The sequence below is a fragment of the Rhea americana genome, unplaced genomic scaffold (genome assembly GCF_003343005.1).
Source record: "Rhea americana isolate MKP2758 unplaced genomic scaffold, rheAme1 scaffold_4, whole genome shotgun sequence".
In the NCBI taxonomy this organism is placed as follows: domain Eukaryota; kingdom Metazoa; phylum Chordata; class Aves; order Rheiformes; family Rheidae; genus Rhea; species Rhea americana.
This window is the reverse complement of record NW_028186534.1, coordinates 10,797,540-10,823,077: the sequence shown is the minus strand read 5'-3', so window position 1 is coordinate 10,823,077 and position 25,538 is coordinate 10,797,540. Positions and strand designations below refer to the sequence as shown.

The following is a 25,538-nucleotide window of genomic DNA, read 5'->3' as shown; positions in this document are numbered from 1 at the left end:
TCACAGGAACCCTCCAAAAAAAAGATGGCGGCGGGCTCGGATCTGCTGGATGAGGTTTTCCTGAACACGGAGGTGGATGAGAAGGTGGTGAGCGACCTGGTGGGCTCCCTGGAGTCCCAGCTGGCGGCCTCCGGCCACCACCACCAGCACCACAAGGCGCAGGAGCCCCTGAGGGCCGCTGGGGGGCTGCTGGGGAACCATGTTGTGAGCAGCAGCAGTAGCAGCAGCAGCCCTAGCCCTAGCCCTGGAGGAGTAGTAGTAGGAGGCAATGCTAATGTCCAAACAGAGAGCAGCAGCAGCAGCAAGATGGGACTCAGTGCCCCAGAGATCACAAAAGCAGGTAACATGGGCAGGGGTGGGGGGCTCGGAGGGAGAGGGGGCCTCCCCTCCCCCCACTCCCCAGCTCTGGCTGCCTCCTTCCCTCACTGCTTTCCCCCCTTTTCCCTCTCTCCTCCGTCTTGTTGTGGCAGGAGCCGGAGTGCAAAGGGTGGTATCGATCATATGGGGGAGAGCCTCCCCTCATCATGCCCCCTCGGTGTGTATCCGCGCCTGTGCTCCCTCCCCTTTATTTTCCCTCCTCGCTTCTGCTTACTAGAGGATGTTTTATCATGTGTGGGGGCAGTATCCCTACATAATAACCCGTCAGTGCCTGTCTGTGACTCTGTCGGTCCCCTCTTCTTTTCCTGCCCTTATTGCTCGAGTGTAAAAGGCTCTATTAATCTTGGGGTCGAGGGAGGCAGAGCCCACCCCCTCGGGAACGGCATGTCCCTCACATGCCATCTGTGACAGAGCCCCTTCCTTTTCCAGGGGTGGAGGTTATGGGGGGGATTCCCTCTTAATAATGCCCGCTTAGCTGTCTGTGTAAATGCTCCTTCCCCTCCCCCTTCGCTCTTGCTGAAGTGCAAGGGGGTGTTATTAATCATGACACCTATTTCCTGTATAGGAGGAAGCGAGGGGGGATTTCAAGGGGAGGAAGTCCCTCAAAATGCTCCCCCCCATATCTGTCTGCCTGGCTATGCCTYCCCCACCCCCTCCCTTGTTCCAGGGGCTTGGAGGGGGCATTCAACACCTCTCATTCCTCCTCTGCCCTCAAGGGGGTGTTGTCACAACATCAGGTCCCAGGAAGGGGGGGAATTCAGGCCATAACACCCCACCTTGTGCAATGTCTTCTCCCTCCACTCTCCCCATCTACCTGTAAGTGTTCCCTCTCTTCGTATTGTGAAGACTGTAGGGGGACAGTATTAATCACAGCAGTAAGGGTTCACTCCGTGGGAATGGAGGGAAGCTGTTTTTCAGGGGAATTAAAAAAAATGTCTCCCCAGAATCTATCTGCAATTCTTCCCCTCCCCCATTTTTTTGCCTTCTTTCTTGATGCTGAAGTGTAAGAAGATATTACAGACCTTCTGTCATGATTAATGAAGCTCTTCTAGGAGGATCTCCTTAACCCGTATAACATGCATCTCGGTATCTGTCTGTCACTATTCTTTTCCCATTTCTGTTTCCTTAGGGCCAGGATCCAGGCTGTCTATGATTGTACTAGTGATAACACCAGGCCTCATCAAGGGGCRTGAGGATTATTCAGGACAAGAAGCTACATCACTTTATCCTTTCTCAAAATCAGTCTTGCTTTTTATTTATTTATTTTTAACTGTCTCTGGCTGTGGGAACTTCAGACCCAGAAGAATAAATCCTGTAATAAGGTGGAGGGATCTTCTTTTAACCTGCTCTAGGCCTTATACTACTCCTTATCTTGGCAGGCTGGTGTTTTGCTATCCCTTCTTTGTTTTTTTTTTTTTGTTTGTTTGTTTGTTTGTTTTTTTTGCATCTTGCTGTTGTTGAGCCTCCTGCTCTAATGGACTTTACGTTATAGGATGTGAGAGGATGAGGGCATAGGGAAAATGCCCTACTAAATGCCATTTTTCCCCCCTTGTAGTTACAGGTGTGTTGCTAAACATAATGTCAGGCTCTAGAATGGGGAAGAGGTCTAAGGAGAAGATATTCTTCTTCCTTCCCTCACTTCATATAAATCTGTTTTCCATGTTTTCTCTTACTGGGATGATGAAAGTGGGGGGTGTTACAATCAATACTGAATCTATCAATCTCTAGTTGGAAGTTGGAGGCTTCAAGATAATGTCTTTAAATCCTTCTTCAGTTTATACTCTCTTTCATTTTCTTGGCTCTTGGCAGGCAGTTTGGGAGAGGGAGAAGACAGTGATGAGGGAGACCATTCTGTCTTCATTGGACTTCTGCTCATTCTGTCTTTTTAACCTTGTTGTTACAGGAGCAGGAGGAGTGCAAGGAGGCGTTATTAATCATAACACCAGGTCCCAGAGTTCAACTCTGGATGGAGCCACCACAACAAGCACCAGCACCACCACTGCAGCAGCAGGAGGATCTGAAGTTACTGCTGCTCCAGGGACCCTCAGTCAGGGCAAATCGGTGGTTATCAGCACGATGGCAACCGCCTTGTCCACCAGGAATGGCAAGATTGGGACCACAACAGTGCAAACTTTGAATGGGAGTAATGTGGTGATGAACTCTCACCACACAGGAAGTGCTGCTTTCTCTGGGACTCCCGTAACTGCTAACCCTGCTTCTGCACCTGCTGTTGCCCCTCTAGTTAACAATGGACCTGGATCTGTCGGAAAAGGAAATACTGTTAATGCTGTTTTGCCATCAGCTTCCAACACTGTCATTCAGACTTCTTTTCTTAGTACTGCTGTGTCGTCTGCATCTTCTTCTTCACCTACAGTTATTTCCTCGCAGCCACCACCGAGCATTGGAAGTGGGGGGCCTACGGTAACACTTGTGAGGCCACCAATTCACCCAGCAGGACCCACTGTAGCTGCAGCTGGTGCAGCCACTCAAAATGGGAGCAATACTGTGATCAATTCAACCATCAGTGTGGGGAGTTTTCCTGCTGTTGCTACAGCCACTGTGGGGTCTGGAGTTTCTCTCCAGACATCGCTTGTGAACAGCCAGTCTGGTACCAGTGTGCCAGCAGCTCCCACCACACAGGTCATCAAATCTGAGTCTCCTAAAACTATAGTCCAGACAGTATCCCAACAGCAGACGCTGGCTACTGGTGGCCAGCCCAGTACTACAGGGGGTAACATGATTATTGGGCAAACTATGCAAGCTGGCCTCTCCAATGTTGCTCCCAATCCTGGTGGGATATCTCCTGCAGCTCCTGGCACCCCTACAGGAATGGCTAAAGGCACTGCCAATACAGTGGCGCAAAGTCTGCCAAGGACTCCAACGGCAACTACAAGTGGAATCAGAGCAACTTTGACTCCTACAGTTTTAGCACCTCGTTTGCCTCAGCCACCTCAGAATCCAACTAATATTCAGAATTTTCAGTTACCACCAGGTAAGTAAAGGCTCAAGGATTTTATTTTGGGACTATGTTTTTTGCAGGGAGAAAAGTGTCCAAATAAGATCTCTTGCTATTTAATTGTGAATTGTGGAAAAGGCCTTATATTTAACAATAAGAATTGTCTGATTTTTGAATAGTAGTACAGTAGCATTCCACTCCTAAGTGTATGATTTCAGGTGACCAAAATGTCTTTTTAACAGTAATAATTTGAAAACGATTCTGGCTGGTATCTCTGTTACAGTGTTAATGTAGGTGAAGCTGCAAACAGCCACAGCGTGATAATGAAACATTTATCAAATGATATGTTACTATTTCATTTTCACATAATGCATTTTGACTTTTAAGGTAGTTTTTTTGGGTAGTTAATATAACCTCAGTATGCTGTTCTCTCTGTCCCTGCATGCCCCCAGTAGCGTACGAGGAGCACTGATGAGTARAGAAGCAGCAGATAAAACATAAGAAAACTATATTCTTTTACTTTAATACATTCAAAGTCTGACTTAAAAACTCAGAAATTTGAAGCTTTTGATCTTTTTTGTCATTGGAGTTTCAATACAAAGGCAGTCGTCTTATATCCTTACCTCACCCTGATGAGTCTAGGGTTGCAGCTTTTGTAGTAGCTAGTATCATGCTTAGTGTTGAGCATCTTTGGGCAAGGAGTCTAGTTGTGAACTCAACGAGTGAGTTAAAGGAAGGATAAGAAATTTTTCTGTTCTGAGAACTGTTCTGTCCCTCCTTAAATATTCTAGATTTGGAAGTTTAAGGTTATATACTTACTATTACTTTGAACCTAACTTGTATTTAGTTTCATTTATAACTGAAAATACTTGTATGAACCAGTCCATAGCTTCCTATCTTTTTCATAATATATAGTAACAGCTGTGTTCTTAAGACTCATTACTTTGAGTGCAGTATACAAAGAACAAGTAATTTAAATTTTATTAGTAGTACCTAATGAAATCAGTGGTGTGCGTATGTCATCTATTTCAATGGGTCTTAGTTTAGGAGAAAAAACCCAAAACTGTATCTATTGAAACTCCTTGCCAATCTTAAAGTGATGCACTTGCATAAGGTAGACCAGAAACAATCTTGTGTTACTACACACTACGTTTTTGTGTAATGTACTATTTGTGCTGTGTGATGCCATGAATTCTGTCAACCGCTCTGTATATTTAAGTTATAACTAGCATATTTTTTTCTGTTTATGTATAGGAATTATTATATAGAAATTATTTCCTATATGCATAATTTGAAAAGGATGTTTTGCTAATTTAAAAAAAAAAATCAGTAAAACTCAGACCTTGAAACCTCAGTGTTTAATTTGAAGCTCGTAAGTTGATAGACTGGAAAAGCTTTATTTATTGGTTTATTGCCATAGTGTATCAAAAGGTTTTTCAGATTCGGAGTCTAACACCGTATCACACTATGCCTACATTTTAGTAGGTATAGTGATATACCTGCTGCATTATAAACTGGATTAGGGCAAAAATGCTACTGTCATGTCCAGCTGGACTGTATTTCTAAGTAACTGATGTTTCCAAATCCCTGTAACATGCTGAAGTGCGGTGTGCTTATAAGCAGTGTTGCCAGTCTTTAAGCAGAATTGGACCACACATTGCTCCTTTGGAGGTCTTGATAGATGAAAGTAAAGCTGTGTATTTTTTAACACTTTTTTTATTAAGCACTCGTCTGTCATATGCCGTATTAAAAAAAAAATCTAAAAGTTCAGGGATAGGATGACTTTTAAAATAAGCATATATACGTGATTGAATACATAAAAACTGGAAACCTGGTTCTTACATGGTAAGAGACTTAATATTGGAAAAGATTTTTTTTAATTTATTTTGTTTACATTTTTATACATTGCCAAGGTAGCTAACTTTCAAAAATGTTTTGCATGAAACATTTCATACGGAACATGAAGAACTGATGGCTGCTGCACTCTTATGAACATCTCAGAAGTGTGAGGGCTAAGAACTTTTGAAAGTCTAGCCATATGCAGCTGCTTTCATCCTTAGAGTTTGTAGTAGAAGAAGAATAGATTATTATGTTTTTGAAATTGTATTTCCAATTACAGTGTGATAGACCAAATTTTTAAAGGCAGTTTGATAGTTTGAAGCTGCAGTGCTTGTATGTTGTGCATCTACTGTATGCATCAAATATGCGTGCACAACTTCATGTTTAAAAATTAAAGCAGTGTGTTTATTGTGGTTTCTAAGATTTAGTTCATGAAACAGTTTGAGATCAAACTCTGAACYTGTTGCTTTTCACAGAAATATTAACAATAGCTTAGAAAATTCTTATGAAAGGTTTGACCATTATGCAGCACACGTATTGTAGTTGTTTTCAGTCCCTGACTTACTGTTTCTTGCTCTCCAAAGTCCAGTTACTGTTTCGTATACATGAAGAACAAACTATAAAATGTCAGTAAGTTTTATTAACCTAAGGCTTGACAAAAAGCTTCTAATGTGCTCTTTCTAAGAGCACATGAAAATAAGTTTGACTGACACTAAAATACTGCTTTTATAATCATGCTTTGTGTGGTATCAAGCTGGTTGYGCAACAATCATCAACTGACAAAATTAGAGCTGTTTAGGGTGCTAATGGGCCATGGTTCTTGTGACCTTACTGAATTCTGGTATATGTTTTCTTAAACTGGACTATTCAGGATATCTGTGCGTTAACAATGGTTTCCCATCATTGATACCTTTGAAGAAGATGACTTAGTCTTTTCTTCGGGGGCCTGTGTTTGGAACTGCATGGTCCATTTGGACAGATTAGGGTGATGAAGGTTTGAAAATGACGTTTCTATATAGTTTCGTAGTAAAGATCCGGGAAAGAAGTAAGTATGATTCTCTTATACCTGCCACTTTAAAAATAGATGCAACAACTTATGAAACTGTGACTGAAAATAAATACGTTAAGTTCTGTGTTTCAGAGTACTTCAAGTAATAATATGGTGCATTCAATGATTTGATAAGTTTTTCTTACGAGTTTATTAAAACATTAAGTCAATGTTTACTGTTACAGATGCTCAGAAAAGTCTATGGAAAAATGTAACTGAGATTATGAACTCTTATATTGTAAGAGATTAATCTTAGGGCGTAAAGTGTCTAGAGGTCATCACTGACATGTGGTAAAATCATCTTGTAAAGTGACTGGCTTGTATGCTTTACAATCCTTTTCAAAATACTATCTTCTCTTGCAGTGCTGTAATACAATTTCAAAACCAAAGTCTATGAGCTTATGCTTACTTTAGCAGTGTTGTCAACTTCAGAGTTCAAAGATTTGGTTTCTCTTCTCACAGATGTTTTATGTTGTTGCTCAACAACATATACCCAAAGTGTTATATACATCTATGTGTGTGCGTGTACATTTTATGCTATGTATATGTGTATATGTATAGGGTATAGCTACTGCTATATTTTACGTGCAGACATCACATTATAATCTCTAAGATACCGCCTTAAAGAAAGGAGCAGATTGGAGAGAGTGCTGTGGGTATATAGGATAGTAAGACCAATATGCAGCTGGTAGGCCTGGACAGTTTTCTCTACCATCTTAGGTGAAACTGAAATCTAGAAACCTTCACTTCTAGAACCCTCCCCCCCTTTTATCCCTTTTCAGTGAATTTTAGTACTTTCAAAAATTCGCTCACTTGATATATCTAAAGACTACAATTCTTTTATATATAAATAAAAGTTTTATGATGGTCATAATCCTGTTTAAAGATAGGATAGGATATATTGTCTTTTTGGTTTACTCTAATTTTTTTGACTTCTGAGGTTGTGACCAATGTCCTCATTAGCAGTAATGCAGTTGTGCAGTTGTAGAACTGCTATCACAGATTTGTTTTCTATCTGATGATAGAAGTTTTATTGTTATTCCAGACCTCAGGTGCCTCTGCCAGGAGCTGATAATAGGGCATGGGGCTAGACTTTTTTTGTCGCTTTCTTTTTGGAGACTGCTGTAACTATAGATTGGGTCATTTCCCAGCCTACAGGACCAGGAAACTGATGGGGCTGTTTTAAAATTGAATGTTCCAGAGTTCTGAACAGTACTAATGCAAATGAGCTATACAGTTGGTTTTAACTTACTGGTGGTGCTATCTAGGAGCAAAAGGCATTGGTAGGATCGTTGGAGCTATACAACAGCAGACTGAGGAGGACGGGCTACATCACTTTACACCTTGAAGGTTTTTTCTTAAACTTGTCTGGTTTTTAAAGAGAAGCTTAAGTTTTGTAGAAATCAGTGGGGTTTTGTTGTTGTTGTGTTTTGTTAAGCTTGGGTTAACTATCTAAGGAAGATTCTAGCTTCCTATTCCCTGTTTCTCAAACCTTGATTATGCTGGCCCTGTGTTGGGAAAAATATCTGAGCACATGCTTTATTTAATGCATTTGTTCGGGTACTTTTGACCTGAGCAGTGTTAGCTTTTGGAGCTGGCATCACTGAAAATAATATTTGCATGAGTAGTTTTGATTTCCTTCAGTAAGGAGTTGAGGTGCTATGCTGTCAAGCGAAAGAGAGTGGATAGGATATGAGGAAAGGTAACAGACTAAAAAGACAATCTTTTCCTGATGTAAAATAATTTGTATTACTTTTCCTTGATGAATGTCATGTTCTTTGGGTTTTTTTTTGACTTGAAACATACCCTGAAAGTGCCTACAGTAACAAGGAATATAAATACTTGAGGAAATCTGCAGACTTCCACAATGTAAAAAGTATGGAAAGGAACAAAAGGAATAATATAAAGTAGTGGAATGTAGTTCTTCCTAATTCTCACTGACTTGCAAGCGAGTTCAAGCTTATCCTGATTATAGCTTCCCTGTATTGTGTATGTGCTGCAGATACTAGACCTATTAACTATGTTGGCATAGCTGTATTTTGTTAAAAATAACATCTTTAATACATATTGTAAGAAGCTGCTATTACCATTATGTTTTACTTTTAAAGCATTTTACAAAAGTTAATACTTGCAACATGCCTMCATGGTTGGTAAGTAAAGTAGTATGAACTCTGCTTTAAAGCTGGGGGAAAGAGCAAGTTAGAGAAGTTCTTACTTGCTCAGGGCCGTGAGGGAATCAATATTGAGCCAAGATCAGAATTTGGGAGTCCTATACTTGGTTCATAAAGGGCTAGCTCCCTTTCAAAGACATTAACTGTGGATCTCTTTTGCAGAACTCCTCTGGGTGAGAGATGGATTTTATGTCAAATCATGCATTAGCAAAAGGAACATTCTACTGTATTTGAAATCTGTTACATCAGATCTGCCGTATGTTGCTAGAATGACAGTTGTGTTCTTTCTTACTGCATCTTTTGTAATTGAAGGATCCTACATGCTTAGCTTTGTACCCTGAGRAACTTAAGACTGGAAGAGTTGTATGGTATGATTTTCTGTTTTTTTTGTTAAAATGAGTGTCATGAGGCAAACCAATGCCTTGTTTTACACAGCTGATAAAGATGTCTCTTTAAGTGACAAAGGTTAATATCAAGTATAATTGTTATTCCATTAAGCCAAGCTATGAAAACATTCTATTATCTTTGACTAGTTATTGTTCAATTCTGTTATGGAAAATACTATTGTATCAGAAGAGTAGGTAYGGATTTGTTATATGCCTATGTACACTTTGCACTGTAGTCTTTCTCGGTTTCTGAGTATCGCTAGGTGTGTGATCAAGGATGTTGGTCAATGACCAGAAGTGAATGAATTGCTTCTTTTGAGAGATTTTTGCCCACTACTGCTCTAGGAAACGAGTTACGTGTTGTTTGTATGTTCAGTGAGCTAAATGAGTTTTCCATCTCTGGCAATCTATGTGGGTTACTTCTAAAGTGCAATGTCTTGGTTTGAGGACCGCAAGTTTGGATGCTGTCCAGAACTTGAATCATTTACTAACACAGGATACTGCAGTGAAGTTAGAAGTGGAAGATGGAAATGCAACAGCTTTGGGCACTGATGTGATAAGACACAGATTAGTAGGTGTCACAAACTGTTCTTCAAATTAAAGATTTTAGTATATGAAAATTCCTATTATTGTCTGTCTTCTCTGTTTTGGGAAATGATGTGTAAATAGAATCCCCAGAAGTGTATTATATTAAGTAGYTCAGGAAAGCAGTTGGAAATACTGATATTGCCCGAAGTGGGATTTTAACAGAAAGTTTTAAATAAAAGTTTGACTTGTAGAAAGCCTGCTATCCATTCTCACAAAAAACTCTGATCAAATACTAAGACTTTTGTTACAAATTGAGTATAGAAGTTACTTACAAACAGGACATAGTGAATGTTTTATTGTATTACGATATGTGTTTTTATCAGAAATATTTGAAATAATTTTTTTATTTGAAAATACCTACTGTTGTCAGGATTGTTTTGTGTGTGGAAACTTTATGAATATCTGTAACTCCATGTATCTGTCTGCATCTGCTCCTTTTATATGATGTCATTGCTTAATGTTAAAGAAAATGTTTTTGCCAGTTGGAAGAGAGTAAGTGTTATCAAGTTAAAAAAAAAAAAAAAAGAAAATTGTATGTTAGGTATGTTATCCCTTGTGAGAAAAGATTCAGTGAAATAACTGCTCAAAAACAATTTTGAAAATGATTTTATTTCCCACAACTGAAGACAATGACAGAAAGCAATTTTTAAAAGTACGTAGTAGGCAGCTATTTTAGCTGTATTATCAGCCGTGTGTGAAGGAGTACACACGGAAGAGTATGTGGTGCTTACTGGTTGCAAAGGGCTCTCTCTGTCCATGGCCACGGGCACGTTCTTGTGTGCAAATAGTTGTGTGATCTGTGAACATCAGTGAAGCTTTCCTGGTGCGCTTCTGATGCTGAAACCTAAATATGTGGCGCTCTCTTTGACAAGTTATGGAGAATTTTTTATGGAGAATGTGATTGTAGGCTTTCCATGCTTTGTGAAAAATGTTGTTATGCATTAACTTGAGTGTCTTTAAACTAATGAGGATCTTGCCTAAATGCAAGAAGTTGTAATTTATTGGTTTATACTGATAGAAGTTTCTTTAAAGTTGTATGACCTTTTCTCCTTGGATACAGTTTTTGTCCTGTCAAGCATCTTTTGCTTCCACCTTATAAGGGAAAGAAAATAGTATAAAAGATGCCCACTATATAAACTGGTAAGTTTTGTCTACACTGGAGATTGTGCTGCTAAATTATTGCAGCAAAAACCTCATCTCTAGCTGAAGTGTTGAGTGAAGTACAAAAAAATGTAAGCAAGCCAGGCAGTAATTAAACAAGTGTAAAATATCTATAAACAATACATATTTTATATATATATATTAATGTGGACATTCATATTTCCAACTAGATGAGATTTGTTTCTACTGAGGCCACAGATATGTGAGTAGCTCAGGAGTGTTTTTCTTTCTCTCTCCTCCCCCCTCCCCCTTTTAGGACAGTTTGACCTCAGTTTAATCTAAAAGTTTTTACCCCAGCTCTGTTCCATAGTAATGTATTTTCAGTAATGCAGGGTTCTTTTTCTGAGGTGCAGGTGTCTAAAGGAACAGAGTGCCAAGTTTTTACTGCAGAGCCTTCTGTCTTACAGTAATTGCCTTCATGTATCTTTAGCCTAGTATTTATGGTAAACTGACAGTCTCGGAGTCCTTATTTAGGTCTTTAAGCTATTTTTTTTTGGGGGGGGGGGTTATGGTAGAATTTTTTTGGTGAGAACAAATCCTTGATTATCATCATTGTGATGGTATAGATGTATCAATATATGTATTCAAGAACGAAGTGATAATTATAAGGAATTGATAAAGCTGAGTTTTGTTTCTGCCCTGAGATCTGTGAAGAGCTGATCTGAAGGCACTGTGCAAATATAAAGTTTTTGTCTGTATAATGTTTTCAGATTAGAAATAATATCTTAAAAAGATGAATTTCTGTACTCATATTACCAGTCATTACAGAGACTTGTATAAATGGCTAACTTTCAGCAGGGTGGATAAATAGGATATAAATCCTTTTACCCAAGGACAGATCTCTTTACTCCATACCTGTACAGAATTTAATACAAGGGTTGATCCAGATGCCAAGCTCCTTTTGAGATATTGGGAAGAATATGTTGATTTAAAAACTGGGTAACTTCTTGTTTCTGTAGAGCTCTCTACTTGTAAATTAGAAATGTAAGTTATGAGCATCACATGTCTCTAACTTTCCTTTTTCTCTTGAAGTGCATTACTAAGGAATATTTTTTTCATCAATGCATTTTAACCAATACCAAGACAACTGATAATATGAAAGTTCTTCATATCAGCATATATAATATTTTAAATAGCAATCATGACTGTTTTAAGATAAAGTATTGAATCAAATAAGACTCTAGTAACTAAAGTMTAACTTATAACTCAATTAGCGTATGCTTCTGAGAGTAGTTGAACTGTTAAAGGCCATCAGAATATCTTTACACAGAGTAAAGCATATGGTAGATGCAGTGCAGACGACTAATATATAGGTTGAGTTGCAAAACATGTTCATTTTAGATATCAGTATAAACAAAAACTGAACAATGAGATGCAGTGCTACTTTTTGGTCTGTCTTAAGTGGTTTGAGGGGCAGCAAGGCTGTAGTAAGCTGTCTTCATGCCTTCTTTCAATTTATTAATCAAATGTGTATTTCTATAGGGGAGGATTAAATTTAGTCTCTCAGAAGTTATAGCATCAGGTGCATTCAATGAATGATGGTGAGGCCAGTGGGACCACTTCTGCTAACATGAGTCAGAAGCACTTTTTTAAAAAGAATCAGTTGAGGAAGTAGGAAGAAGAGATAAGGAGCAGGGAAGTGGCTAAATTATGCAGGAGTTGGTAGAAAAGGATKAAGAGTGAGCTGTTACTTTTTAATAAAGATACATACCCATGTTTGCAGAGTACTAAGGGTGGACTGGAAAAAGAGGCAAGTGTTCATGCCATGAACTTWAGGCTCTTATTTCATTTCATTCTTCTTTTTTACAATGTGTGACTTTTTTTTTGCTTCTTTCCCCCTCCAGAGGAGAGAGAGAAGGCGCTAATTATTTATAAGTGTTAGTCATACCCAGTTATTAAGCTTAGTCATTACTCAGGACTGTGCATTTGATGGTTAGTAAAAATCAAAACTAGACTTAATTTTGTTTAAAAGCTTTCTGAGTTCAAGGTTACAGGTGTGAAAATACTTCTATTTATGCGTTCAGACTCTAAATARAAAAGCAGTACTATTTAATAAATGTTGCTATCAGCCAAATGACATGTAATATCATGTCCATGTTGATAGTTTGCATTTGAGCTCACGGGCATAGTGTTTGGCATCTTCTCAAAGTAGAACAACTTGTGTTTCTACATAGAGTGCCATAAAATTGCAGGTTGCTTTTGCAGCGAATTGAAGAGTTTGCACCAGTGCTGCCCTAGTTGTTTGTCATGTTGAGTTTTGTCTAACTTGGGTTCTCCACAACTACAGGTGAAAAGGGAAAATTCTCTGTGAGAATGACAACAGGGATAACTATAGAGGGACATTTGCAATAGAGATAAATTAATGAAATGCATTTTTTAATGGGTTTTCATGTACTTAGTAGCTTTAGGGTATTGGTTTTTGAAGTAAGATAATGTGGATTTGCTGCATTATTCCTCAATAAGTACTTGTGTGCAAACAGTGGTAAATGTAAAGCAGCTTGCCCATTTCCATTTTATCAGATGCTTGAACAGCTCTAATGTTGGTATGCCTTGATATAGACAAACTGCTGGAAATTAGGAATATCTTGGTTTTAAAATGTCCCATTTAGAAGCATATCAAAAAAAATTGGTGACCCTTTATTTTATGTCTTCCTTTCTCAAAGACAGATCAGACTTTGGTATAACTGCATGGATGTTTGATGTAAATATATTGAAATTAATGGCAGAGCTAAATCTGAATCACTTTGAGATCAATAATCAAAGTAATTGGTTTGGCTCTTGATAGTGTTTTTCTTTCTTAGTTCTCCCATCAGACTAAAACCAGATTTGTATGATGTTTGGGTTGCAGCTTGATAGAGCTCTGTGGTATCTTGGCTTTATATGCTTGAATAGAAAGGCACATTAACGCTTTTGTGGAATATAGCTTTCTAAAAGTCAAAATAGTTTCAAATCACATTGCTGTTGAAACTTTTGTTAAATGTTGGCATAAAAATGGGTGAGTTTACCAGACCATAACTTAAGCACCTTTTCAACTGAGAAGGTAAGTTTCTTTTTTTGTTTGTTTGTTTGTTTTTGTGTTTTCCCCATGTAGAACCACTGCTAAGTGTTGTGGGATTTTTTTTTTTGGGGGGGGGGGCACTTTAGTATTATATTTCTTCAGTTACAGTTTTAAAATGCTTGGAAATCGATACTTTACAAATCATTCACTTCAAGTTTTAAACAATACAGTGAAGTTCTGTGGTGTGAAACTGAATTCTTGCACAACACTAGTCTGAAAGAAAAAAAAATTACAAAATTGAACCTTCTTGTCTTCTGACTCTCTAGTAAGAAAAAACAATCAGTTTTTCATAGTGTGAACTTGGATGTACTTGGTCTATACAAAATGCATTTTCTGTGTATTGTAGTCAGGCTTCTGTGATTATTCTTGAATGCATCTTTCTTTTTATGTTGGCAATAATCATAAGTCAGCTCTTCAAAAATTAGTATTTCAGTTAAGGTGTGCACTATGTGTCCACACGTAGTTGACACATTTGGCATGAGAGGAAAGTGATGATATGCAAGTGGAATGGAGTCCCTTGGCAAACTAATGTGTATCTAGGTAAAATTTGGCTTTGCTCTTCTGGAGTGGCATGAGGAGTCTGACAACAGTATGTTCAAAGTCTTTATAATGCTTCATGACTTCCCCACCCATCATCCTTGCAGTGCGTTGCTCACATGCAAGAATAGTTGTGCACAGTAGCAGGAGTACAGATCTGTCACGGGTGTGTACGAGTCCGAGAAGGCTTGCGTGTGACAAGACTGCTCTTCCACGAGCTACCTGCTAGCRTAACATGGTCTGCTGCTATTGCAAGGTAAAGGAGTGATGTGCTTTTGTAGCTCTGTGGCAAGTTTCTGTTCAAATTTCTGGGCTGGGCTGGTCTTTACTATGGTRTAATGTATAGTGCTTGTCAGGAGAAACTCAGGGTTGTGTGTTTTGGGTGTTTTCTTTGTGACAAGTTCTTGCTCACCATACAGACAGCAGCTGCTGAATGTTYAGCAGGCTCATCTAAGATGTGCAGCTGAGCACTCAGTATGGTTTTGTGCAAAACCTCAGCATTCCTTGCTTTAGGATGCCTATTACTCTGAACCAAGATATGGGGGAGTCTGGTATGGTATCTCAGGTTGGTTCAGTGTGCTGCACAGCCCTAGCATCCCCTGGAAGTTTTGTGGTCTATAGATCTCTAACTTACCAGGGAACAAATCTACTGTTAATACATTTTCATACATGTTGACCTCATTCGTGCAAGGTTAGTGTGAGTACTTTTGGAACAGATTGGAACCCATGAATAGCAGCGGGTTTGTTTTCAGGTATTGTTTTGCAGGAGCAGATACCTGCACCATGTATTTTTTTTTTTCTCAAAAGTCAAAATTAAAAAATAAAAACAAAAAGACTCCCCCAAGTTTCTTCATGAAACTCCAGAASCTGAATTGCTCATTGTGTCAAAGACTTTGTTGATGGCAAAGAAGGTCAAATAAATTTTTTTTCTGGATTTGTTCTGCAGCACAGATCACCTGAGGTTCTAAGAACAGAACCTAAACYAAGGTAGGTGTTTTGGGTGGGTTTTTTTTGTTTGTTTGTTTGTTTTTTAACTATTATTATTTTTCCCCTTATCTGCAATGCGCAAGGAAAATCACCAGCAGAGGAAAGATCTGAGCAAGAATGTCCCTGGCCATGGCTGAGAAATTACTTAACTGTTAGGTCTGGACTTTCCCTCTTATTCTTAGCATGGTCCCGTCTTGATTCGCTACTAAGACTATATTCAACAGAAGAACTGATGTAAATTTATTAATATTAATGGAAGCTCAGTTGAAGTCCCAGCCCAGTTTTACAGACCRTGCTATGTGTCATGTTAAAGCCAAGTGACTTTCAGTTTCCCTTTGAATGTGTGACTAGTAATTGGCACTCTTTTTCAGAACTGTAGAATAATTTAGGTTGGAAGGGGTCTTTGAAGGTCACTTTGTCCAACTGTCTGCTCAAAGCAGAGTGGAGTTTGAAGTTAGGACAGATTACTTGGGTTCATTGGAGCATCTTAAATGTTTTAGTGGCCCTGTGCTGCACTCACTCCAGTGTGTCAGTATTTCTCTTGTATTGGGAAGCCCCAAACTGGACATGGTATTCTAGATGCAGCTTCACAAGTGCAAAGTGGTGAGGCATGATTGCTTCCCTGAACAAGCTGGCTACACTTATGCTAATGCAGTCTGAATGTGGTTAATCTTCATTGCTGCAGAGACATGATGCTGACTCGTTTTCAGCTTGTGACCATCAGGACACCTATGCTCTTTTTTGCAGAGCTGCTGTTTCAATCCACAGTCTATACTATTGAAAGGGGTTATTTTGTCCCAGATTCAGGACTTTCCATTTGTATTATTTTAACTTAATGAAATTCCTATTGGCTCATTCTTTCAGCTTTTTAAAGCCTCTCTCAGTAACAGCACTCCATTGCAATGTATCAACAGCTCATCCCATTTATTGTCATCTGTAAACTAGAGCACTGTTCCATSCCAGCATCCAAGTCACTGATGGAGATCTTAGACAGTGTTATGGGTCCCGTCACCAACCCCTGAAGGTTGCCAAAACTGGCAGCATGTCTAATGTGTTGGTGCATTTCTCTCAACAGGTACAAAATAATGCATCTTYGGAAACATCTAATTGAGTATAATTTTGCCATTTAAAGTGCTATGCTTTTCATCTTGATTTGTAATCAGTATTTCGATACTTTCACTACATAATGACTTGGTGCATAGCTTGTGCCCTTCATGACCTGCTACACCTCTGCTGGTGTATTACAGAAGCTTTTATTTTGGCATAGATAGGTAATTCTAAGTCTGCTAAAACATGTCCTGTGTTTAGGGAATATTCTTTTAATTACCTAAATTCTTATGGAGCTGTAATGAACTAGTAGACTTTGATAGACTCCTCTCTTTTCCTGTGCTTTTTGTTCCTTGGAATAATAACTGTTACAGGTTGGTCAGTGAGAGGAGGAATGGTGGATTATTGGACAGCATTAACATCAGTGTCAGGTTGTAATTTCATTTTCTGCAAGAGAAGACACTAGCAAAACATCTTTTTTACTGACTGTTCTTTAGCTTGTATAGGCAGCTATTCTTTGCTCCTACTGTCTGTCCAGTGTTCTAGCCTCTTTGTTTTGGCAAAAGTTTCAGAAATGTCCTTTTATAAAGGCGATTTTTGTCATTCAGGGGTCTCCATATAGTCTCATCCAATCATGTAAAGAGCATTGACTCATCCCCATTGCTTTTACATGGGTTTTACGATGTGTGTGATACCAGCTTGCATAACCTTAGACGCTGCTGTCCTTTTTGTTGCAGCAGAATCTCATCTGACAATGCAGAAAGGATATTATTAAAAAGCTTTCTTCTATTAATGTGGTACTGTCAGATTCTCTCCCCCCCCCCCCATGTCAAATGCTTGTAACAGCTTATCACAAATGAATAGGCTTGAGAGCTTTAGGTACAAACTGCACTGATGTTCAGATAACCTCTCAGGTGAACTTTTCTGACAAATCTAGATAGGATCGGAGATTTGTCAGATACTGGTGGACTTTATGATCAATAATCCTCTTTTCTAGAGATGTTTGAAAGAACTTTGTTCTCTTACACCAGAAGTGTCAATCCTGTAGTTATTCTTTCAGGCCTGAACTTTCTTTTCTGAACATCAGCGTTCTGTATTAAAGGTGATTCTTTGCTGCCTGACAGATCTCCYTGGCCCTAAGTGTGCTTTTTTTCTGGAAGTAAAGTTCAGTTACTTTTTTTGCTTTGTCAAGTGAATTTCCTTAGAAGCCTAGCAAAGAGTATTCTCTATGCAATTTCCAGACCATCCATTAACTTTTCTGTCAGGTCTCAGATAATTAAAAAAGAAAAGGAAAAAAACTTAATAAAAGTCTAGGTTTCTTGGTAATAGTTCTGAATCAATCTGGATTAGTCCATGAGCTATACTGTGGGTAATAAGCAAAATCTGGAGGTTTGAACCTATCTGTTCTTAACTTCTGTTCCATATCTGCCTCAGAAAGAGCAGTGCTCTCACTTTTGATCTGATAGGATACGTTCTAGGATTCACATTTCAAAGATGTGGAAGAGTTCATTCTTGCATGCTGGTATCCCCAGTGACCAACATGGGCATACCTTTCTATGGTCCACATCTTAGGTGTGCATGCTAATTGTAGTTGGTGAGGTCTTTCCATATGTCATCTACAGTGTGAGTCAAGTCCCTGAGAAATGGGCCACTTGCACTGAAACAGGATGACATCTAGATATATTGCTATTCGAGTGGCCACCTGCCGCTGTCAAGAGATGATAATTTGTCACACTTGTGGAACTGTATTTCCTCAGATTAGTTAGTTAAAGATGCCTACATTATCTGCCGAGTTTCAACTCTGTCATTATAAACTCTGGGTCCTGTAAGTATTGTAATCAGGACTTATGAGAGAACTTCCTTGTGTGTGTTTTTGAGTGTGCTGGTTCTCCAGCAAGAATCTGTCATGCCTCAGGAGTTACACAAATAATCAGTGTAGTCTGCAAAGGCTAAAAAACTAGTTTTCAGTCTTCTTCCTCTATTATTTTGATAGTTATTTTTTCTTTAGTCTTTGCTTTGCCGTGCCRTATTTTAAAGAAAGGAGGAAGGCAAAGGCAGCGGGGAGAAAAGTCTGTCTGTGTTTTTCTAATAAGTCAAATGTGTACTCTTCGCTCTTTATTCCAGTGCGTAATTTTACAAGTTTTACAAATTATTAAAAAAAGGAAATCCTTTGTAAATGAAAATGCCATTATCAACAAATAGAAAGAGCAAGAGGGAAATACAACGCAATGTAGAATCAAGCAGCTGCGTTATATCGTAATGAACTTTCACATCCAAATACTCTCTTGAAAACAAGAGGTATCCAGTAAGGTCTCTATGAATAGAAGATGAGGTGACCATTGCGTTAGTCAGGAGCAGAAGTCCTTTTTGCACGAGGACCAATCCAACTCAATTTTTGTTAATCCTTTCTTTGGAACTGTGACGAATTGTTTAATTCGAACTAAAACATGAAGCTCTTTCAGGATTCTCTTAAGCCTCTAACTTCTAACAAAAAATGTTAATTAATTGTAATTTTAATTAGTTTTTTTAATGAGAGACTCAAAAAGAATGCTCTGATATTTGCATTTTTTAATACAGTGAATGTGATTTTTGTAGTACATATGACCAGACTTTCTAGGAAGAAGAAGGCAGAGAGATATTAAATACAGTTTTTTTTGTCAGTTCTATTGCAAATGTTTCGTTAGGAAAAGGTAACAATGATCTTTATTGGCCATTTGGTTTCAAATAGCAACTCATTCACTTGTGCAACTAAAAACTGGTTGGTAAACTTTAAACATAAAGATCTTTTTCATCCTTACTTTTCTGTTAAATTTAGTGTCGTATGCAAAGTGAGCTAACTTGGTACAATTCTAGCTGTCTCTTAGTATTTGCTAGTCATTACTAGCCTGGTTCATTAAGCATTTCTACCCTTACATGCATTGGAGTTTGAGACCACGATACTTCTCTGTATTTATCAAAATGCAAGTTTTGGAATAGAGGAAGAAGAAATGTACCTTTGTTTCTACACATATGGCTGTTGGCCCTTCCTTTTATTCCATTGCAATGACTAAATCAGTTTAGAGATGACTAGTGCGCGTGTCCGTGTGTGTTTTTGGCTGTGGCATCTGTTGTAGTTCTACAGTGACTTTGCTTAGAGTAGGGAAATGAGTTTTTTTTTTTTTTTTTTTCWTTTTAATTTTTAATCAAGTTAGCCCTGATGAGCTTTCTCAACTTCACTGAAAATCTGCTTAATGCCATTGTGGGTATAGTTCTACGTTTCCTTCCCTGTCCCCCCCCCCAACACACACATTTTTAACTAATTTAATTGGAAAWGATCGCTTAAGTGGGGTTGTGGGGGAGAAGCTGAGGGGGCAGAGAATTCTTCATCTCCCAGCAAGGCTGGAGAGGTGTAAAGTGTTCAGTCAAAAGTCAGTTATGTTGATCGGTTGGGCACCCTCAGCGGTGAACTTCTGCAGGCAGGTTTTAATAACAAAGTTCCTTCCTCATCTGATTTTTTTTTTTTTTTTTTTTTCCTCTTCTGAATGTATTTTGATATAATACCACAATAAACACCATGCCTAAAGCTTATGTTTGTTGTTTGTCGGGGCCTGATCCTATAGAGAGCCTCACGTGGAGGTGAGCTTTGTGGGCTTGTCTCTTCTGAATAACTCCAGACAGTGTTGCACTGAGAGAAATTTTAAACAACCCCCCCCACCACCACCACCACCACTACCACCATCCTAGAATTAGTATGTTTTGTAGTTTTTTCTGTAAGGAAAAAATATTTAACTCTCTAAAGAACAGAGACGGCACATTAGCCCTAGGGAATCCCCAAACTGTGAATGTAAGAAGCAAGTTTCTTATGGTATGTCAGTATACTTGTGTGCACCTAAGAGCTTCTGTAAGCAGACAGATACGTAGGTGTATTTTGCCTTTTCAATTGCTGGRAAGTAAACAGTAGTCAACAACCCTTAAAATTTGACTTTGTCTTCAGACTAGCCCTTCTAATCAGACTTGCGTGTACTGATGCTTTCAGTTTTAACAACATTGAAGATTTGCACTGATTCAGGTTTAACTTCTTGAGTTGATTATTGTGAGCCATGACAGAAATGGGGAACATAAGTTAATTTCCAGTATTTTATGTTTGCACACTGGAAGAGAATGCCAAGTTCTGTTTGTGCGGGAATGAGCTTGTTGGACTAGTGGGTCACTTTCCAGTCTTTAAAATGCTGAAATTCTCCATATGTTTCTTTTTTTTCAGCAACTTCCCTCCCAGTGGTGTGAGGCTGATGATGCATGTAGTGTACCCCTAACGAGCAGTTGACAGGATCAAATTCTGCATTCACTTTCATGGTTTTTAAATTTATTGTGAGCTGTGCTGGTGATGTGTGTAGTTTTACTGTTTTAATTAAAATGCAGCTCCCTATATAAGATATAGAAAGAAAAGACACCTTACTTTTGGGGGTAGTTTGGAAAATACTTGGTTTGGACCTGATAGTTGAACAAAGTGTATTTAGTTCCACAGTCTGCAAGATGATAAATAGCCTTTTCCTCTCCTTCCTTCAGAAAGCCAGTTTGCAAATATTTGTTTCTAGATTTAACTCTTGTCCATATCACACAGCGCTCCTGGCTTAACACTTCTAAATAAATCACAATTGAAGTTCCCCTTTTTGATGTAAATTAGTTTAACATCTCTCTGTGACTATTTGCTTCATTTGAAGAGAGCTAAGGAAACATTAAGGGAAAATCGATTAGTATAAGCTGTTCTCATTTGAAGTCATTTTTATAAATATGTGAATTTGTGCAGTTGAATGCTAACTTTCAAACCAGCCAAGGAAAGTTTTAGAAAGTGTCGTCTGTAAAATTTTCAGTACTTGATCTGTTTTTCTATTTAGACTATCATTTGAAAATAGTCATAGTCTGAGATTACTTAGAGCATTTCCCTAAATTTTTTGGTGAGTGCATATAGACTTTTTGTTCACTGAGCAATACTTAAGAAAAGCTTTCTGATTTCAATAGTGCCTCTTGCTTTTCACGTTGAAGTTTCTTCCTGCAGTTTGCTCAAAAATACCAACTAGTTTTGGGTGCCCAATTTGTTTCCTTAGGTGGCTTTTTCAGAGCTGGTGAGCCCTTGAGGCTCTCATGGACTGAGTGGAGTATGCAGAATGAATGAGCCCTTGAAAACCAGTTCATGTGGTCCAGATCCTGATTGCCCCTTTGGGGGGGGGGGGGTGGAGAAGGGAAGGGGAGAGACTAGCATGTGAAAATCTGCCTGTTAGAGTCTGATTCCCTATAGCTTTCCAGTGGGGCTAAGTGTATTGATCTGAGCGACTGCACAGGGAATGACTATCTCATTTCCCTCTCTATAATTTTTCTTTTGGGGTGTAACATGGCACAGTACTGTCTGTTGCAGATGCGCTTGAGAAAGATTAGGCTTTTATAACCACTTTCATTACAAAATTTGTTATGGGAAATTAACTTAAAACTTAGCCAATTGTGTTCTTGTTGCTGATGAAGCCTACATTTAATTTTTTCTTAAAGAAAAACTATCAGGAATCTTGCTAAATCGCAAAACTTTCTTTTAGTTTCTGTGTTTCATAAAACATGAATTTCTTAGAATGAACAAATAGAATTTTTACACAATTGCTAATTTTAGCCTCTAGTTATGTGGGATTTTTATTTGAGGGGAGGGAAAATACCCTCAACTTATTTTATTGTGTGTTCTTATGCACACAGTATCAAGCATTTTGATAACTAAGAAGTGTTTCTGTAATTTGAGCTCTTCTGGTCAAAATATGATAATGCATCTGGGGCATCTGGGTATTTCGCTTTTATTCTAAACCACTTTTGCTAGCCATAGCGCTTCCACAGTGCGTTAATTCCATATGTATCAAACTTGGATAAGAAACTGACAAAATATTTTCTTTCATATTTGAAAAGGGCAGTATGTTTCCTGACCTACTTATTTATTTATTATTTGTCTTTTTTTTTATATATATATATATATAGGCATGGTTCTGGTGCGTAGCGAGAATGGACAGTTGCTGATGATCCCTCAGCAAGCCTTGGCCCAGATGCAAGCGCAGGCACATGCCCAGTCTCAGCCTCAAAATACTATGACTCCTCGTCCTGCTACACCTACCAGTGCACCTCCAGTACAAATATCAACAGTACAGGTTAGTTCASTAATTTGTAGCATTACAAAAAAGTAATCTGTTTATCTTTTGCTGTGAAGAATACTCCAGAAAGTAAGGTATAATATTAGTGAAGAAGCAGCTGGTTAAACTGGTGCTGCAGAGACATTTCCGTATGGCATAGGCATTGCATTTTGTTCCTGATTTGTTACAATATAGCTGTCCTTCATCAAAAAATGATGTTGTTTCTTCCTAGCTGAATTGCCTTGAGTTCACAACTGCTTTGTTTAAAGGAAACCATTTGAGTCTATATGTGGTTAACAAAAGGGCTACTTTCCCCAAACTGTCATTATTCTTTGTAAGATTAAAATAAAGAATGTGTCTACAGACAGACTATCACAGATGCATTAAATAAGACAAAAGATTCTCCTCTCAAGTTATTTTATAATCTCCTTCTCTGGAGATATTCAAAGCCTGCCTGGATGCAACCCTGTCTAACATGCTCTAGGTGACCCTGCTTGAGCAGGGGGGTTGGGCTAAATGATCTCCAGAGGTCCCTTCCAACCTTACTGATTCTACGATAATGGTCCAAGCAAGTTCTCTTGCATCTGTAAGAATAGCCACTAGATAGAGACAAAATATTAGATAAGGCAGATCACATATAGGAACTAACTTTATTTGTTTGCTTTCCTAAGGCTCCAGGAACACCTATTATTGCGCGACAGGTGACACCAACTACTATTATCAAGCAAGTGTCTCAGGCTCAAACAACAGTGCAACCTACCACAACGCTACAGCGTCCTCCTGTCGTGCAAGTGAGTTTTGGAAATGTAGTGTGTATATATATACAAAGTATATCAATGGTAAAGCTGAAAACSATGCTCGAAACTGACAGCTACAGGCGATACATCTAATTCAGTGCATGAAAGAAATACCTTCTGAATTAGCCTTCCTCAAACATGTGCAGATCTTAATCTAGTTCAGATTTTTATAGTTTGTGTAATCACAGAACTGGCTTAAATAAAATACCTTTATGCTTTCTTTGTCAAAGTGACACCACTTCCCTTCTTTCCTTTGGATCTGGAGCTGTGATGTTAGTTGTGTGATCAGCCCTCTGTTATCTGCAGCAAAACTTACAATTACAAAAAGGTTGTACTGATACACTTCTCTGCCACAAGATTTCTCCCTCTTGCAAGTCTCTGCTTTTGTATATATACTTACAGGGGTTCTGATACCTCCAAGGATAAATCATTCTCTTAGGAGAGAGGAGTTTCTTCTATTATCCTAGTCTGTATTAATGATAGGCTTTCTTACAGACTTTTTTTTGAGCTTAAAATCATCACAAAAGTATAAAATTCTCAACATGACTTCAAGACAACCCTGACACAATACGATTGCTGTCACCTAATCTATTTCACTATGCTTTCTTCATYCTTCAAGTAGACAAGATTAGCATGTTCTCGTTTAAAACATGCAGGTTTTGTTATGCATTTGTTTAACCTTCCCCCTCTCAGAGAGCATTTGCTTATGTCCATGATCTTTCCAGATCTAAAGAGTTAATTTACCTGGCTGAGTCTCCCTCATTTACACTGCTGCTATACAAGTGAAAAACATCATTCTATCTGCATTTTTTTCTGCAATGAATGTGCTGTGGTCTTCATTTATCCTGCTTTCAAAAACTGAAGCAAATTAAATCCTTATCTCCTTCGGTTTCCCAAAATTCCAATGAAAGTTAGCTTTGGCAACCCCAGAGCCTCTTTTCTTATGACTCTGTGGATAAGAGCAAGTTTACAAATGATCTATTAAAATTCTGAGAGCTAATTTTAGTGTTATAGCAATTACTATCTCTCTGATTGGATTGTCATTAGTAATTACAGTGTGTTAGAGGTTAGTGAATGAACTGTGTGCATCAGAAGTTCTTGTTTACAGTGTTGATTCTTTAAAGGTGGTATTTTTGTTCTGGACTCCCAGCTTTTCTGTTGAAGTAGAAAAGTGTTCTGTCCAGTTATTCAGTGAATAGACYGAGATGAGATCTAGGCTTTTGTATTAGGCCGTTTTTAAAAGGAAGGGATTTTTTAAATGGCATTTAAGAGAACAGGCAAAAAGATTRCATTGATAGAAATGTTTTAAGTGTTTTGAAACACCAGTGTGCGAGGGAATGTTTGTGGTTGTATTTTACCATTTTATTCAGTAACCAAAGATCATGCAGTTCTTAATCAACTTTCAGGATTTCAGTTTTGAATGTGTAGTGTTTTGTGCCATCTGGTGGCTCTTTCTTGCCACTGCAACAGATAGCTGATAGTTCAGCAACTTTTCATAGCAGCTGTGAAAGATGTTCTACTCTCCTTTGATTTGGTTTCTGTTTGGTACAAGAAAGTAGGTGTTGGTGCATTTCAAGTATAATAATCKCACGTGCATTTTCTGCAGCCTCAGATCGTTCTGGGTGGTACTGCACAGACAACTGCACTGGGGACAGCAGCAGCTGTACAAACTGGAACTCCACAGAGAACTGTGCAAGGAACAACGGCAACCTCCACTGCTGCCACAGTAAGATGATAGTTACAGCTTAAGATATTGAGTGCATTTAGAACATGTTTTGGTACATCCACCTACACGCATACAGATCAGAATGAGGAGTAGTAAAGATGCAAGAGTTCTGTGAACTATTGATCTTGGAAAAAAGTGACTTTTTAGCAGGAACTATATCATTTACACAGCATGTAAACACATCATTTGAATTTTGACCGCTGCAGAAATAATCATTTTAATTTGTGTATCAGTTTGTATAGCAGAGTTTTTTTCCTTTTAACATATTAGGTACATCTTTGTAGAAAAGTGAAACAGTCAGTGCAGCCAAATAGAATCAGTATTAAGTGGGATTAGAAATTGGCACTGATTTGTTCAAGATGCGTATTTCTAAGACTGCACAAGACAGAATCAGTGTGTTATGCTGTGCAATGGGAAGGAACAGCTTTCTTGTTTTCTGTCCTGTTATAATGCATATTTTTTACTTAATATACCATTCCTGAAATATTTTATGTTCCCTAAATTCATTAGGAATCATAATTAATTACATTTTGATTAAAAAAGGTAAAATACGTGTGTACATGTATGAAGCAAGGTAGTAATTTTGATCTGATTATGTCTCTGAGTAAGCTGTGAGGAAAATGGATCCATAGGTAATATTCTGCAGTGGTGAACTGGAGAAGGACTTTATTTCTCAGAGCTTATGATCAGATCATGTATTAGAGCGTTTCTTATTTTCTCTG

General features: G+C 38.4%; 1 protein-coding gene across 1 annotated transcript in view; it reads left to right on the top strand.

Moving 5' to 3' along the window:
• Positions 1-21: 21 nt before the first annotated feature.
• Positions 22-25,538, top strand: part of TAF4 (TATA-box binding protein associated factor 4) — a 40,047-nt gene continuing 14,530 nt past the window's right edge. Inside the window, exons 1-5 of the mRNA XM_085314139.1 lie at positions 22-340; positions 2,282-3,370; positions 22,145-22,311; positions 22,965-23,084; positions 24,697-24,816. Coding sequence (XP_085170265.1) covers positions 25-340; positions 2,282-3,370; positions 22,145-22,311; positions 22,965-23,084; positions 24,697-24,816 — 1,812 coding nt within the window. The 5' untranslated portion in view covers positions 22-24. The remainder of the gene's footprint in view (positions 341-2,281; positions 3,371-22,144; positions 22,312-22,964; positions 23,085-24,696; positions 24,817-25,538) is intronic.